This window comes from Heterocephalus glaber, unplaced genomic scaffold (genome assembly GCF_053883595.1).
Source record: "Heterocephalus glaber isolate CG9 unplaced genomic scaffold, H.glaber_assembly_v1.0 deba00001451, whole genome shotgun sequence".
NCBI lineage: Eukaryota > Metazoa > Chordata > Mammalia > Rodentia > Bathyergidae > Heterocephalus > Heterocephalus glaber.
In genome coordinates this window covers 1365578-1379979 of record NW_028258301.1, presented here as the reverse complement: position 1 = coordinate 1379979, position 14402 = coordinate 1365578, and the positions used below count along the sequence as shown (strand labels likewise).

The window sequence follows — 14402 nt, the reverse complement described above, 5'->3', positions numbered from 1 at the left end:
TTGAATAGATCTAGGATATATTAACCTTCAATAAATAGATGTATGATTATTCTACCACTTTCATAAAGTAAATTTCAGAAGTTATTTTAATAAGACAGTATTTAATAAAGTATTTTTATAAACAAAGCAGTATTTAGAAGTTACCAGATGCATAGGCTACTGAGGAGCTTTTCATCATCATATCAACAGTTGCAGATAACTCTTCTTTCCAACTTATATTTATTAGTTTTTATAACTTTGCAATCAGATTATCAATTATTACATGCCTAATAGATAAAAGGTAAAGCTTCTTCCGCTGCTTTCTAATTCTGATAGTTTATGATCTCGTAAGTGTGTCAAAGCAGGTCCTCTGTAGATTATGCTATCTGTTCACCATTTACAGATGCTCAGCAAGGAAGTCAAGAAAGAGGTGGTGAGCCATGCGCACAAAGGGCTGTGACTGCTAGAGAGGACTTTCCTGTTCTTCCAGAGGTTCCACCTGCTGACAGAGGGTACCTCAAGGGGTACTCTGATTCACACAAAGGTATAGGCTACAATTAGTTATGGACCACACTAAGAATAAGCTCTGATGGAAGGTGCAAGGCTGCCTATTAGCAGAGGATCTGAGCATTAGCATATAGGCCATGCAGTTGCCTTCTTGCTCTCTTCTGGAACTTTACTTGAATTCTGGGTAGTTAAGGGTACCAGGTAAGTGACATGTGAAAAGTTTAACACAACTACTCATCATACCAGCCAACACACTAAATCACCAATACACAATTATGGGCTATACTCAGATATGTTTTAACTATTTACCTACAAAGTAAGTTGTAAATTATTTAACTGTCTATTCACAAAGATTAGAAAAACACCCTTCTTTATTTTCAGCCTCTAATGAAGTATTATAGGCTTCCTTCAGTCTTACTCACAGACACCTACTGAAGTTGGGTTTAGAGATCCTATAACCTTAACTACAGCACAATTCCAACATGTCTGAAAATGAGCACTGGTACTCCAGCTTCACCTTTCATATCTCCCCCAGGAAGTCAAACAGTTTTAGTCCCGCAACATATAAACTGACCCCATATATACCCACTTGGCCAGAGTCTCAGGCTTGATGAGGATGTTAAAGTAGGTCTTCTTCAACTGCTCAGTTATCATGGTAAAGACAGCTGGTGTGGAAGTGAACTCAGCTAAATAGTCAATGATGAGCTGAAACAGTAGCTGAAAGGAAAAGCAGCACTTTAAGTGGCAAAGCATAGAATCCACTAAGTGCTGGGATGGAAAATGTTTCTTTTTGGTTTTTACCAAAGCCCAGGAGGGTACTAAGTCTTGTAAGGGTCACAAAAGAAATATTAATGACTAAAAGAATCTTCATGGGTCAAAATCCTCCATAAAAAATAAATTTTAAAAGCCTCAATATTTGTCAAATTTGGAGCAATGACACTTCAAATATTTTTTTCTTCCAAATGAACTTAAAAATAATTTTATCCCATAATCCCACCACTCCAAAATGTAACTTTAATTGAAAACATTATATATTAACTTTAGAAGTAACAATTTTATACCAAGCTTTCTTATCCAGAAATATAATGAGCCTCTCAAAGTCCTTATTTGCTTCAACAAGATTTATAGTTTTCTTTAGATAGAGCCTATATTTTTCATATTTATTCTTAGGTATTTCTCTTAATATTGTAAACGGAATATTTGTTTCCATCCATTACTAAGTGGTTACTGCTACTACAGGAAAAAAAAGCCACTGATTGTTAAATACTGACCTCAATGACTAGCTACATTATACCAAATTCATTTAATTTTAGTAATTAGTGATTCAGTAATGATTTTAGTAGCTCTTAAGTTTTCTAAGAATACAATTATATCATCTACTGAGAAAAAATTTTTATGTTCCAAAAAAGTTTTTAGTACATTTTTTTCATTGTACTGTAGTAGCTAGAACCTCTAAAACAATGCTGAATAATAGTGGTGATCATGGGTTATCTTGGATTTTTTCCTGATTTTAATGTTCAGTGGTTCAGCATTTAATGTTAACATTCCTTTTTTTTTCTATTGATTTTGTGTGTAATTTCCCTCCATTCCTATTTACTAGAAATAATTTGAATTTATTAACTTTTTTGGCATTTATCACTATACTCATATAGTGGTTCTCCTTTGATTCATGTTATAAGTCATGTTCATTCATCAACTTCCTGATACTGAACAACCCTAGCATTCCTAGTACCTTGGCCATGGTGAATAATTCCTTGCCATATTGTTGGGCTTAATTTTCAAATTTTTAGGACATTTGCATCTATATTCTATATGTAAATTCAGTCTCTAGTTTTCCATACATACATGTATATGTTGTTTCATTTTTTTAATGTTAAGGCTACAAAAACTTCATAAAATGAAAAACATGAAATACTTTGCTATGGTTTCTATTTTTAAAAACTTTTCCAGGTAATTCGAAAACATATTTCCCAAATGGCAAACATCATGTTAGGCTTTATTCTGTTTGGATCTTAAATTACGTTATATTTTAGGCTTTTGAAGGTGGACAAAAGTAAAGTACCCCATCATCACTCTTCCTAACACCAGAAAGACATCCTCCCAGGAAGACTGAGGGGTAAGGACATAAACGGTACAACTATATTCTGCTTTCCTGCCAAGATGGAGGCTATCACCTCCTAACACAAGTCTCATTTCTGGAAGGTTCTTTCCTCTATGATTTTTCTGGCATGAATCCATTTCCACAACCCTTAACACAATATATATTCTATCCAAGAAGCCTAAATATAAAATCTTTTGTTGGGTACATCACGTTATTTTACTTAGTATTTATTTAGAATTGTTTGTTTGTTTGAGACAGGGTGTCACTATGCAGTTCAGGGTGGCCTTCAACTCACTATGTAGTGCAAGGTGGCCTGGAACTTGTGGCAATCCTCCTGCCTCACCTTTCCAAGTGCTGGGATTACAGATGTGCCCCACCACACCCAGCTTTACTTGGTATTTAGTGATCTTCAGTCTATCAGCAAACATTACATATTATTTTTCCTCAGCTTATGAAGTTTTTTACAAAGTGACACTAGAACACATTCCTTACCAAGATATAAACTACTGAGAAGATACAGACCCTATCTCTTAAAGGCCCAAAAACTTTGGAGGCAAACAAGACATACAGATATTCCTCATTTAACAACTTACCTGTTTAACAACTGTTTGGACTTACGACCCACCACTCGGACTTATCTTTTTTGTACAGCCCCATACATCTTGTTAATAGTGTTTCAATGTCTTCTTTTTCAGTACACTTTGTTTATACTGTACTTTTTGCTGCTTGTACTGTACAGTATAGTTTTATGTTCTATTGTATATCACAATACTGCATATAGGAGCTATGCAAATATAGTGAAAGCATAATCAAGTTGGAGTTTCCTCTGTTTCTTTATCCTGAATATTGTAATGAACATACAATATACAATTCCTCATTTAGCGACTAACTCATTTAACAACCTAGCCACAGGAATAGAACTCAGTTGTTAAATAAGGAATGTTTGTACTTGAAATAATGAAACAGAGTACAGGAAGAAGAAAAGCCACAAGCATTTGAGTTCTATTTCTGTCAGCCTCTTTTCATTTGTTATTGCTGTATGGCAAGAAATTTAGCTCAAACCATCCTAAGTGCCAGTGTTAACTACAGAGAAAATGACAGCAAAGGGAAGCATGGGCTATACTGTACAACTGCCAGTAATTAATAAAATATATAGCACCTCACACATAAGATTCTATGCTTAGTGCTATAGGGCCAACAAACATAAATACAGCATCTTAAAGCTATGAGGAAAATAACACATGTACTTACAGGTAGTTTGTGGTTGAATCCTTTTACTCGAATAATTAAACCATGTTCTCCAGCTACCAGTTTATATTCTAGCTGTGCCACATCAGCTTCATATGCTGGTTCCGCAAGGTTATGAGTAAGAATATTGACAAAGATATCAAAGAGGACCACACTGAAAAGTACAAACAGAATCATTAATTGGCAAGAAAGACAATAAATAAATATGCTTCAATTTACAATAAGAAATGTTACTTTTAGTGAGGTATTTTAGTAAGGTATTAACTCCATACTGCAGAATATAAAATTGTATAACAACTTGTTTTCAAGATAAACCCAGCACTTAGGTTAATCAGGACTCGGTTTCACAGACACAGCATAAAACTCCTACCTTTAGCAGTGTTTCTTAATCTTTTTCATGTCACGTACACGCAGAAAATGACAACAGGTCCACTGTACAATTAACTGAATGGAATACACAACACAGGCACTGGCCTCAAGTCTCTGGCTACCCTCTAATCTCAAGCTTTCTAACAAATTAAATATATGAAGCTACTGGCCATGGTGGCACACACCTGTAATCCCAGCACTCTGGGAGGGTGAGGCATAAGGATTTCAAGTTTGAACCCAGCGTGGGCAACACAGCAACTTAGTGAGACTTTATCTCAAATAAAAAATAAAAAATAGTGATGTACCTCACTGCAAAGATCCTGGGTTAAATCCCCAGTATTGCAAAATAAATAAATAACAAATATGAGCAAGGGAGGGATATAATGCATGGTTTTTAGAGCAGATATTAATATATTCTAGTACTGCTTGTCATTTTTATGTTAGAATTTACAGTTAAGTGGCAAAGAAAAAGATATGTAAAGATATATCACGTAAAGGTACAAGATCCCAACAATGAAGGTAACTGTATTGTATACGTAAAATGTACCAATAAACTTAATGAAAAAAATAAATTTATATGTAATTTAAAAAAAAAGAAAATATACCATTGTGTCCTGAGTACGTCTATGATTCATGCACATTTTTTTAAATTCATTAAGTTTATTGGTACATTTTTAGATATATAATATGATGACATTTGTCATTGGGAATTTGCACCTGTACATGATATATCTTGGTTCTTATTTTTTCTCCCTTCCCCTGCCCTCCCTTCAATGCCTCTGTCCCTCCCCATTTACAAAGACTTTGTTTCCATTTTTTTCCTTTTCTCATATTTTTTCCTTTCCCTTTTTCCTTTCCCTTACCCCCTCAACTTCCCCTTCCCCTTTGGACCTTTTCTTCCTATTTCACATTATCTATTATACATTTTGGTCCTAATTTACACTTTCAGTTTCTCACACCTGAGAAACTATTCAGTATTGACACACATGTGTCCTATTTATTTCACTTAAGAGTATGTGGCCTCAATGTGCATCCATTTAGCTATAAATGTCTCTAGTTTATCATTCTTTATGGCTGAGTAGTACTCCATTTTATAAATAAACCACATCTTCTTTATCCAGTCACCAATTGATGGGCATTTGGGTTGTTTTGATTCATGCACATTTTAGGCTCTCTACCACAATATAATCATCTACATTAAATACATAAATAACTTATAAATATACTTCTTGGCAGTCTTTAAGTACATGACCAACAGATCCATCAGTCCTCACTGTACACTAGGAGCTAACTCTAGGTTACCAAGAGGACTGATCTATAAGGAACTCACTCTTTTGTAACTCTATGACTAACCTACACTATGAGCATGTTTTACATATTGAGCCACAGTTTGATTTTAATGTTTGGTATTGATGTAAATAACTTGCTCGGATCATACAAAAAATATGCAAATTGGCAACATAGCTTGAGTACTGAGAAAAAATGATAGAATGATTTAGACCAAAAGTTTTCCATTAATAAAAAAAAAATTTTTTTAAAGGATTATTGCTTACTTTCCTGCAGACTTCTGTATCAAAGGTGAGATCAGATGAAAACGTATATAGGCTGAAACAAAAAAGACCACAGATAAAATATGGAAGGCCAGAGGCCTCAAACATTTACATGTTTGCTATTCCCCCCACCCCGTTTTCAAATTATGAATAAACTATTATTTACATTGTTATTCTTTTTTTTTCAAACACACTACATGTTTATTTTTAAGGACTGTTTTTGGTACCAGGAATCAAACTCGGGTCCTTGCGCTTGCACAGCAGGCGGCGAAACCACTGAGCTAAATCCCCGGCCTAAGGACTACTTTTGAGACAGGGTCTCACTCTGTAGTTCAAGCTGGCCTCAAACATGATCTTCCTGTCTCCACCTCCTGAATAATGGGACTATAGGCATGTGCCAACATGCCCAGCTCCTACAGGTTTTTAAAAAGTAGGGCCAGGTTCAATCCCTGGTACCAAAAAAATTAATAAATAAACATAAAAAGGGCCAGGGATTTAGCTCAGTGGTGCTGCCGCCTGCCTTGCAACTACAAGGTCCTGAGTTTGATCCCCAGTACCAAGAAAAAAAAAAAGGTAGCATTTACCATTGCAGATAAAAAGCCCTAGAAGGTACACAGATATATAGACACACACATGGAGAGGTCTATAAATACTCATATTTACCAACAGCTTCACACAGGCAAAATGTTTAGAGGTGTACATGACAAAAGCATTAAAGGGAGCCTGAAGATATAGCTTAGTGGCATAGCATTTGCCCAGCATGCAAAAGATCCTAGGTTCAATCCCCCAGCAACACATACATGCTCACATGCACACGTGTGCACACACATGCAAAAGAACATTAAAGGAACATATCCTATGTTAACAGAAAGCCATGGTAGAGCCCTTTGCTAGGGAAGCTAAGTAAATGGTAAGAACAATTTTGAGTGCTGTAATCCCAGCACTTTGGGAAGCTGAGACATAAGCATCCCAAATCTGAGCCCAACCTGGGCAACTTAATAAGACTCCGTTTCAAAATTCAAAAATTTTAAAAGGGAGAGGGTACGTGTGCTGGGGATACAGATCAGTGTGAAGGCCCTGGGTTCAATCCTTAGTACCACAAAAACAAAGAGAAAAAAAGAACACTTTTTAAAATGTCTTGTAAGCTATTCAAGAAACTTCTGGAGAGCTGGGGATGTAGCTCAGTGGAAGAGTGCATGCCTAGCAAGCACCAAGCCTTGGGTTCAATCACTAGCACAAGAAAAATAGAAAAGAAAGGAAGAAACCTGTGGCAACACTTCAAAAAGAACCTAGGCACACTGGCGCATAACTGTAATTCCTCTAAGGCAGGAGGATTACAAGTTGAGCCCAGCCTGGGCAACTTTGTGAGACCCTAGGGGCCTCTAGTTCAGTTTTGAAGGCCCTGGGTTTAATCCCTAGTATCACCACAAAAGAAACAAAACTCAAGAAAGCCCCATAGAGCTACAGTACAGCTGTGTTTGAGGTTGGGGACCTGTGTGAAATGACATCCAAGAGCACTCAGCTTTATGATTCCAACCTGCTTTAGTAAGTTCCAATGCTATGCACAGAACAGAACAGAAAAAAGCAACATAGTCTGAGCCATAACCTTAAAGACAAGGACTCTTGAGACTGTTTATACTATGCTTCCATTGTGCTGAAAAGCAAAATGGCAGAAGGAAGCAGTTGGGGGAAATCTTACATATGTAATACTGGGTTTGGCTATCCATTGTATCTAACAATAATTTTCCTCACATAATCTTATTCTATCTCTTTTTAAAAACAATGTTCAAATAAGACCACTAATTCCTTAAGATGGCTAAAGACCTAGGTTCTGGTTTCACATATCTGAAAGAAAAATACCTGAAAATAGTTTTCTAGGCTTGAATATTTATGTCCTGGAAATTAGGATATAAGGATTTCTGTGACAGCACAGGACCACAGCAAGAATTGGACAGATAAGCCCAGAAAAAGATCCTCAAAAGGAAAAGGAGAGAAGGAGATAGGCAAAAGACACAGGGAAAAAAAGACTGCTACAAAGTGGAGAAAGAGTTTTTTAATTATCTCACTCCTTTTAGGGAGTGTATTGTATTACCTTTGGGGATTTTGAATTTGTTGTCTTTCTTATACCACAGGCAACCTTGTGGAGTATTCACAATTTTAACAGGATATTCTGTTTCAGGGCAATCAAAAGCCTTCAGCGTAAAGTCTGTGGCTAACAAAAGAAAAAAAAACAATTCATTTAATTATTTTAACAAGATTCCCAGCAACCTGTTCTTGGTTTCAGAAGTCTGTTACTTTATTTTGTGGAACAAATAACCAATTCAAATACTTCAGAACAGTGTATATGTGGCCTTAAATACACTCTGAAGATCTATAATTTCCCAAGAGTTGATTCTGATGTCTACATTTGTTTCATTCCTTTTCTCAAACAATTTTATTTGTAAAAGAGACTTTTGGTCAGAGTAGTTGTATAATTACACTTACACACACACACACGCACACACACGGGGTTTTTTTTAATGAGACAGGGTCTTGCTATATAGTACAGACCAGCCTCGAACTCACTATGTATCACAGACTAGCCTCAAATTTGTGATCCTGTCTCAGAAATCCTTCCAATTTCCCAGATTATGGGCATACCTAGCTGAATGAAAATATTCTTTTGGGGAGGTGGGGGTTGACACAGGGTCTCACTGTATAGCCTAAACTGGCCTGTAACTCATAGCAATCCACCTGCCTCAGCCTCCTGAGTGTTGAGGTTACAGGTGTGCACCACCACACACAGCAATGAATATATTCTTGAATGAGAATGTCTTTTATCAACTTTATGAACATCTGGAAGTTCTGCTCAAAGAAAGACAAACATCATTTCAGTTAACGAAAACAAAAAAACAAACAAAAAAAAAGTTAATGAAAACAAATTGTAAAATCAACATGTAGATGAAAAATAGCTAATTTAAGGAAAACTGAAAATAAAAGAAATACTACTTTATTAAAAAGAACGCAATTGTTTAACTAGAGATGGACTGAACTTTCCAATATACACAAGACTTTTACAAAGGTTTTTTCTCCCTAATTGAGGTAAGATTCACATGATATAAAATAAACCATTTTAAAATGAACAATTCAAGGGTATTATTAATACTCAACAAGGTTGTACAACCACACTACTTTTATCTAGTTCAAAATCATTTTCATCACCCCAAAAGGAAAACTCATACCAATTAAGAGTTATTCTCTATTCCCTAATCTACCCAGCTCCTAACAATCAACAATCTGTGTTCTGTCTTTATGGATTTACTTCAGATATGTCATATAAATGAATTCACATATGACCTTTGTATCTGACCTCTTTCACTTGGCATGGTATATTCAAGGTTCATCCACATTATAACATTCATCAGTACTTTTTTTTTTTTTGGGTACCGGGGATCGAACTCGGGTCCTTGCGCTTACAAGGCAGGCAGACGAACCACTGAGCTAAATTCCCAGCTGTCATTAGTACTTCTTTCCATGGCTGAACAATATTCTAAAATGCATATACCAGTTTGTCCATTCATCCATTTGGCTACTTTTCCATCTTTTAGCTACGGTGAATAGTGCTGCTATGAACATGCATCTACATGTATTTATTTTGAGTGTGTTTGTGTGTATATATATAGAGATAGATAGACAGGAGTAGAACTGCTGGGAAATAAGATGTCTGAGTGAATTACTGCTATAAATATCTGTAAAACCATTGACCTAGGATCAGTGGCTTTCACTTTTTAACTATAATTCAGGTTAGAAATATGTTTTCCAATGCAAGCTAGTAACCAGACACATACACATACACACATATGTACCTATATCGAATAGAAGTTTTTGGGCCGGGGATTTTTTAATGCTTTCATAACTCATTCCACTGACCTCAAAACGTGTAACATTGATTTTACAACCTTCTAAAGGGTTGAGACCCACAGTTTGAAAAACACTAGGAACAATCTAACAAGATAAGGACAATTCTTTCCTGAGAAAGGATCAGCTTCGATGCACGAGAAAAAGCATAAACTTCTGAGAGTCTCAAGATCTGTATTTATATCCTGGTTCCTCCATTCACCAACTGAATAGTCTTGGACAAGTCACTTTGCTTTTCTGAATTTGTGTTTTCTCATTTCAAAAAGTAAGAAAATGGTAATGCCCCTCTAAAAATATTACTGGGATTCTAAAATACGAACTCCTATGGCACTTTGTAAAATATAATGTACTATATAGGTGTGTTTTGTTTTTAGCACATGGAGAGATTATGTATAATAACTGCTATTTTACTGACCTATGTACTTGTTTTCAGCTGGCAGATGAAGATCTGGATTTAATTCAAAATTACTCTTCCACAGTTCAGTCCAAGAGTGTTCAACATCTGTGAAGAGGAAACACAAACTAATCAAGCAAATAATACAATGTTCAGAATTCTCTTAACAAACTGTCAAATACCCTTCACAAATCAATTCTCCTATCTCAGGAATACTATTTCTGACATATCCAGGCAATCTAAATTTTGCAACTCAAAATGTGAACTGTTAGAAATGCAGTGAAGGGGCTAGGGATTAGCTCAGTGGTTCCGCCACGTGCCTTGCAAGTGGAAGGTCCTGAGTTTGATCCCTGTTACCAAAAAAAAAAAAGAAATGCAGTGAAGACTGTTAGAAATGCAGAATCTCAGGTCCACTCAGACCCAGTGAATCAGAATGTGTGCTTTCATAAGATCCTCAGGTGATACACATGCACAATGAGGTCTGAGAAGCACTTTCTAATCAAACAAACAAACAAACTCTGCCCTCCAATACCAAAAGAGCAAGATTTTTTCACTAGCTAATACATGTAACAGAAAATAACTTTCCCCCAGAGTAATTTTCATTTCAAAGTGGTCTTTTAAAAATACTTTTTCTCCCCACAAGGACCATAAGAAAGTTATTACAGTAATAAAAATTCCCAGGTGAGTAAGATATAACTAAATGTAAGACAAATGTTAAAATATATACCTTCTATGCTATACTGAGTGCCAAACCACTTCTCCTTGAAGTCACATTTTCCCTCGTTAGCACCAGACAGTAGAACAAGATTTGCTTTTTGAGGAACTAGCTGATTAAGGGCTTCAGCAATGACCTAATAAAGGAGGGGTAGGGGAAAAGGGAAGGGAGATGCACACAAGAACAATTTTAACCTAATACGTTTCTGTTAAAAAGGCAAAGTAACATTGTTAGACATCCCCAAAATCCCAGCATCTTGATGCTTATGAAACTAGCTTCAGTCCATGAACATCACTGGTTTATTAGTATTTTGAAAACTTTTTGTCAGTCTTATTAACGTATAATTACAAATATCAAATGTTTCTTGATGATGCTTTACAGTGCTCATCTCAAATCCCATACATTAACAGTGCTAACAATAAAAATAGCTATCATCTACTAAGCTTTTATTATGTGTCAAGCAGTGTTAAACATATTTCATTTAATCCTAAATACCAATTTTGCAGAAAATACACAGCTTTGGAGGTTAAAAGCTAAGAAATGCTCAGGTTAAAGATTATGTAATTCACACAAAACAGCTAGAAGTGGCCAAAGTGAAGTTCTAACCAAGTTTGCACATGATCCAAAGACTATGCTCTTAAAAGCTATATTCCAAGACCAGGGATTTAGCTCAGTGGCATCGTGCCTGCCTTGGAAGTGCAAGGTCCTGAGTTCAATCCCTGGTATCAAAAAAAAAAAAGCTATATTCCATACCACCTCAATAAAAATGATGCCACTGTAGCACTTTCTTCAAAAAAATCCTCCAGGCATGATAAAGATAAACCACAGGATTATGTGTGTTGGGTTGAAATCCTATCACATAAACACCATTTCTTTGAGGAAAAACAAATGGTGGTTCAGAAAAGCAAAACACCCAGGCTCTTGAACACAACCATTCTAAGGATGTGCCAAGAATGTGGTGGTTTTATCTCTTCGTTTACCTTTCTCTATCCTCTTTAAAATAAGTAGTTTTGGAATAATACCCTTTGCCAAAGTGCTTCAGCTTCAGTATTAGTAATACTTTGGGCCAGACAATTCTTTGTTGTAGGGTGCTGTCCTCTGCATTTTAAGATGGTTAGCAGCATCTTGGGCTTCTATCCACCAGATGCCAGAAACACACCACACTCTAACCCTGTACTGTCACAACCAAAATGTCTCTAAACACTACAAATATCCCGTGGAGGGCAAATCACCTGGTTGACAACTGCTATTTTGTAAAATGCAAGGGGCCTAATCCCAAGTGGTAGAGCAAAGAATCTAATTTTTATATATATATATAATATATATATCATAATATATATTATATATAATCTAACATATATGTATATATATTACATGCAAATTTAATACATGTAAAAATATATATTACATTTTGTACAGGGGATCAACATGAGGACCTTGCACTTGCGAGGCAGGCGCCAGAACCACTCAGCTAAATTCCTGGCCCGGGAATCTTGTATTTTTCTTGTAAATATTTTTCAGTGATTAAAAATTTAACAGTTCTGAGTTTCCAACTGAATTAAAAGGTAAGCTAAACAACTCTTTTAAGTATGCTTAGGAACTAAATGGATAATAATTAGGTATTGCCTGAACTATTGTAGATGTTTCAACACTTGAGAAACTGTAAAAATAATACCTACTTAGAAGAGGTGATTTTCCTCTCTTTTATTACAACATAATCATAGGAAAAGGAAAGGGAATGAAAAGTGATCAAGACACAAAATATGTACATATTGGTTCTCCAAAATAAATGTAATAATTATACCAAAAAAATACCAAAAAAAATCATGAGAAAGTATCCTTAAAATTATTGACATTCTGTTTAAGCAAACAAAAATTCTGACTAAAACAACCAACTTTTCTCCATTCTCACAGTTCTTAAGTATATCTCTGCTCTTTTTCACCCTCTGCTTTCCCTAACAGCAAGTTTTAGAAGTACAAACTTCCTTACTTCTGGCTTGTATTCGAAAAGAAGCTGATCTCCAGTGAGAAAGTCCTGCAGTGGATACAGTTGCATGTTTTCACACATGTTTTCCACATACTCAACTGGATCTGTCTGTAAAAAGGTAAAATTATTTCACACAAGAATCTCTCTACTATTATCCTTAATTTGCCACAATATATCTATTTTCTTTTTTCAATGATGAAACCAAAAGCTTCTGAACAGATATAACCAAATATAATTGCAGCTTAGCAATGCAATGCTCAGAAACCCAAGAAAATATAGCTAGAGATGCTATCGCCATGTCTGTTTGTATGTGCATATGTGTTACAGGGACAGAACCCAGGGCCTTTGTACTGAGCTACATTCCCAGCCCTTTTTTTTTTTTGAAACAGGGTTGCTCTAAGTTGCCCAAGCTGGGCTCAAATTTGCAATCCTCCTGCCTCAGCCTCCCAGAGTGTTGGGATTACAAGTGTGCACCACCATGCCTGGCTTCTTAAGGAGCTTACCTTCACACTCCTCCAGCTCTCATCCTGAGCACAACTCACTAGATTCTAGTTATGACATGGTCTCTTCAAGAGCAGTTACCACCCTGAACAGTAAATGTTTGCCTGTCAAGTACTGCACACAACTGTGAGGTGAATAAAGACAGGGGACCCACTCACTATATGGACTATGACCTAAAAACTACTTGTAATGATGAGTCAAATCAAACTGTAAGTGTCATTAGATAAAAGTATTGAGAAGTAGAGAGCAGAATAATGGCTACCAGAGGTTGGATGGTTAACAGGTACCTGGGTACCAGCAAATAGGAAGAATAACTTCTAATGTTCTATAGTGCAACAGGATAACTATAGTTGATAAAAGTTAATTGTATATTTCAAAGTAGCAAAGAGTTATTTTGAATGTTTTCAACATAAATGACAAATGTCTGAGCTGACTGTCATGCCAATTGTCCTGTTAATTATACATTATGTACATGTGTTAAAATATTACACTGTACCCCATAAATATGTATTATTATGTGTTAATTAAAAATAAAAGCATTCCAGAAAAGAAGTTATATTAATCAGTATGTTATCTTAATTTAAAACTGAAAGAGGGCCGGAGATTTAGCCCAGTGACACTGCGCCTGCCTCACATGCCCAAGGTCCTGAGTTCGATCTCCAGTACCAAAAAAAAGAAAAAAAATTACTGAAATCTGAAAGAATAGCAAGTTCTCTGACCTATGAAATGGAAATAATTTTCTAGAAGATAACAATTCAAGAATCTATTTGAGCACCCAGATACTCAGAATCTTAAAATAGATCCTTCAGAAACCAGTGGTTCCATTCCCTCTCATGTTTTAACAATAAGGAAATACACTCAGATTGATAAAGTGATTTGTCCAAGGTCACATAGTGAGTGACAAGCAGAGTACACACTAGAACTCTTGCCTCCTAATGTACCTGCCATGTTCTCCCCACACAACACTAGCCCTTATCAAGCATATTGTTTGTTTCTCCTCTAATGGAATATAAAATAAAAGTGAGGGTTACTATATTTACGGAGGGGAAGAAACATCATAGAGACCAAAGATTTATATTGTCTACTACACTTTCAGATAAAAATACAATAAGAAAAAAGGTAAGATTTACTGTTAGCTTTTCCCTTCACTTTTG

General features: G+C 35.8%; 1 protein-coding gene across 6 annotated transcripts in view; it reads right to left on the bottom strand.

The window, feature by feature from the left end:
- The window catches only part of Nrdc (nardilysin convertase), a 67516-nt gene that overhangs the window by 8011 nt on the left and 45103 nt on the right, over positions 1-14402 (bottom strand). For all 6 annotated transcript variants that reach the window (XM_004869254.4, XM_021247954.2, XM_021247956.2 and 3 more), the window contains 7 exons: positions 12751-12855; positions 10773-10896; positions 10067-10153; positions 7847-7966; positions 5758-5809; positions 3839-3989; positions 1076-1203 (listed from right to left, as the gene is read on the bottom strand). In XM_004869254.4, the coding sequence (XP_004869311.1) occupies positions 1076-1203; positions 3839-3989; positions 5758-5809; positions 7847-7966; positions 10067-10153; positions 10773-10896; positions 12751-12855 (767 nt within the window). The remainder of the gene's footprint in view (positions 1-1075; positions 1204-3838; positions 3990-5757; positions 5810-7846; positions 7967-10066; positions 10154-10772; positions 10897-12750; positions 12856-14402) is intronic.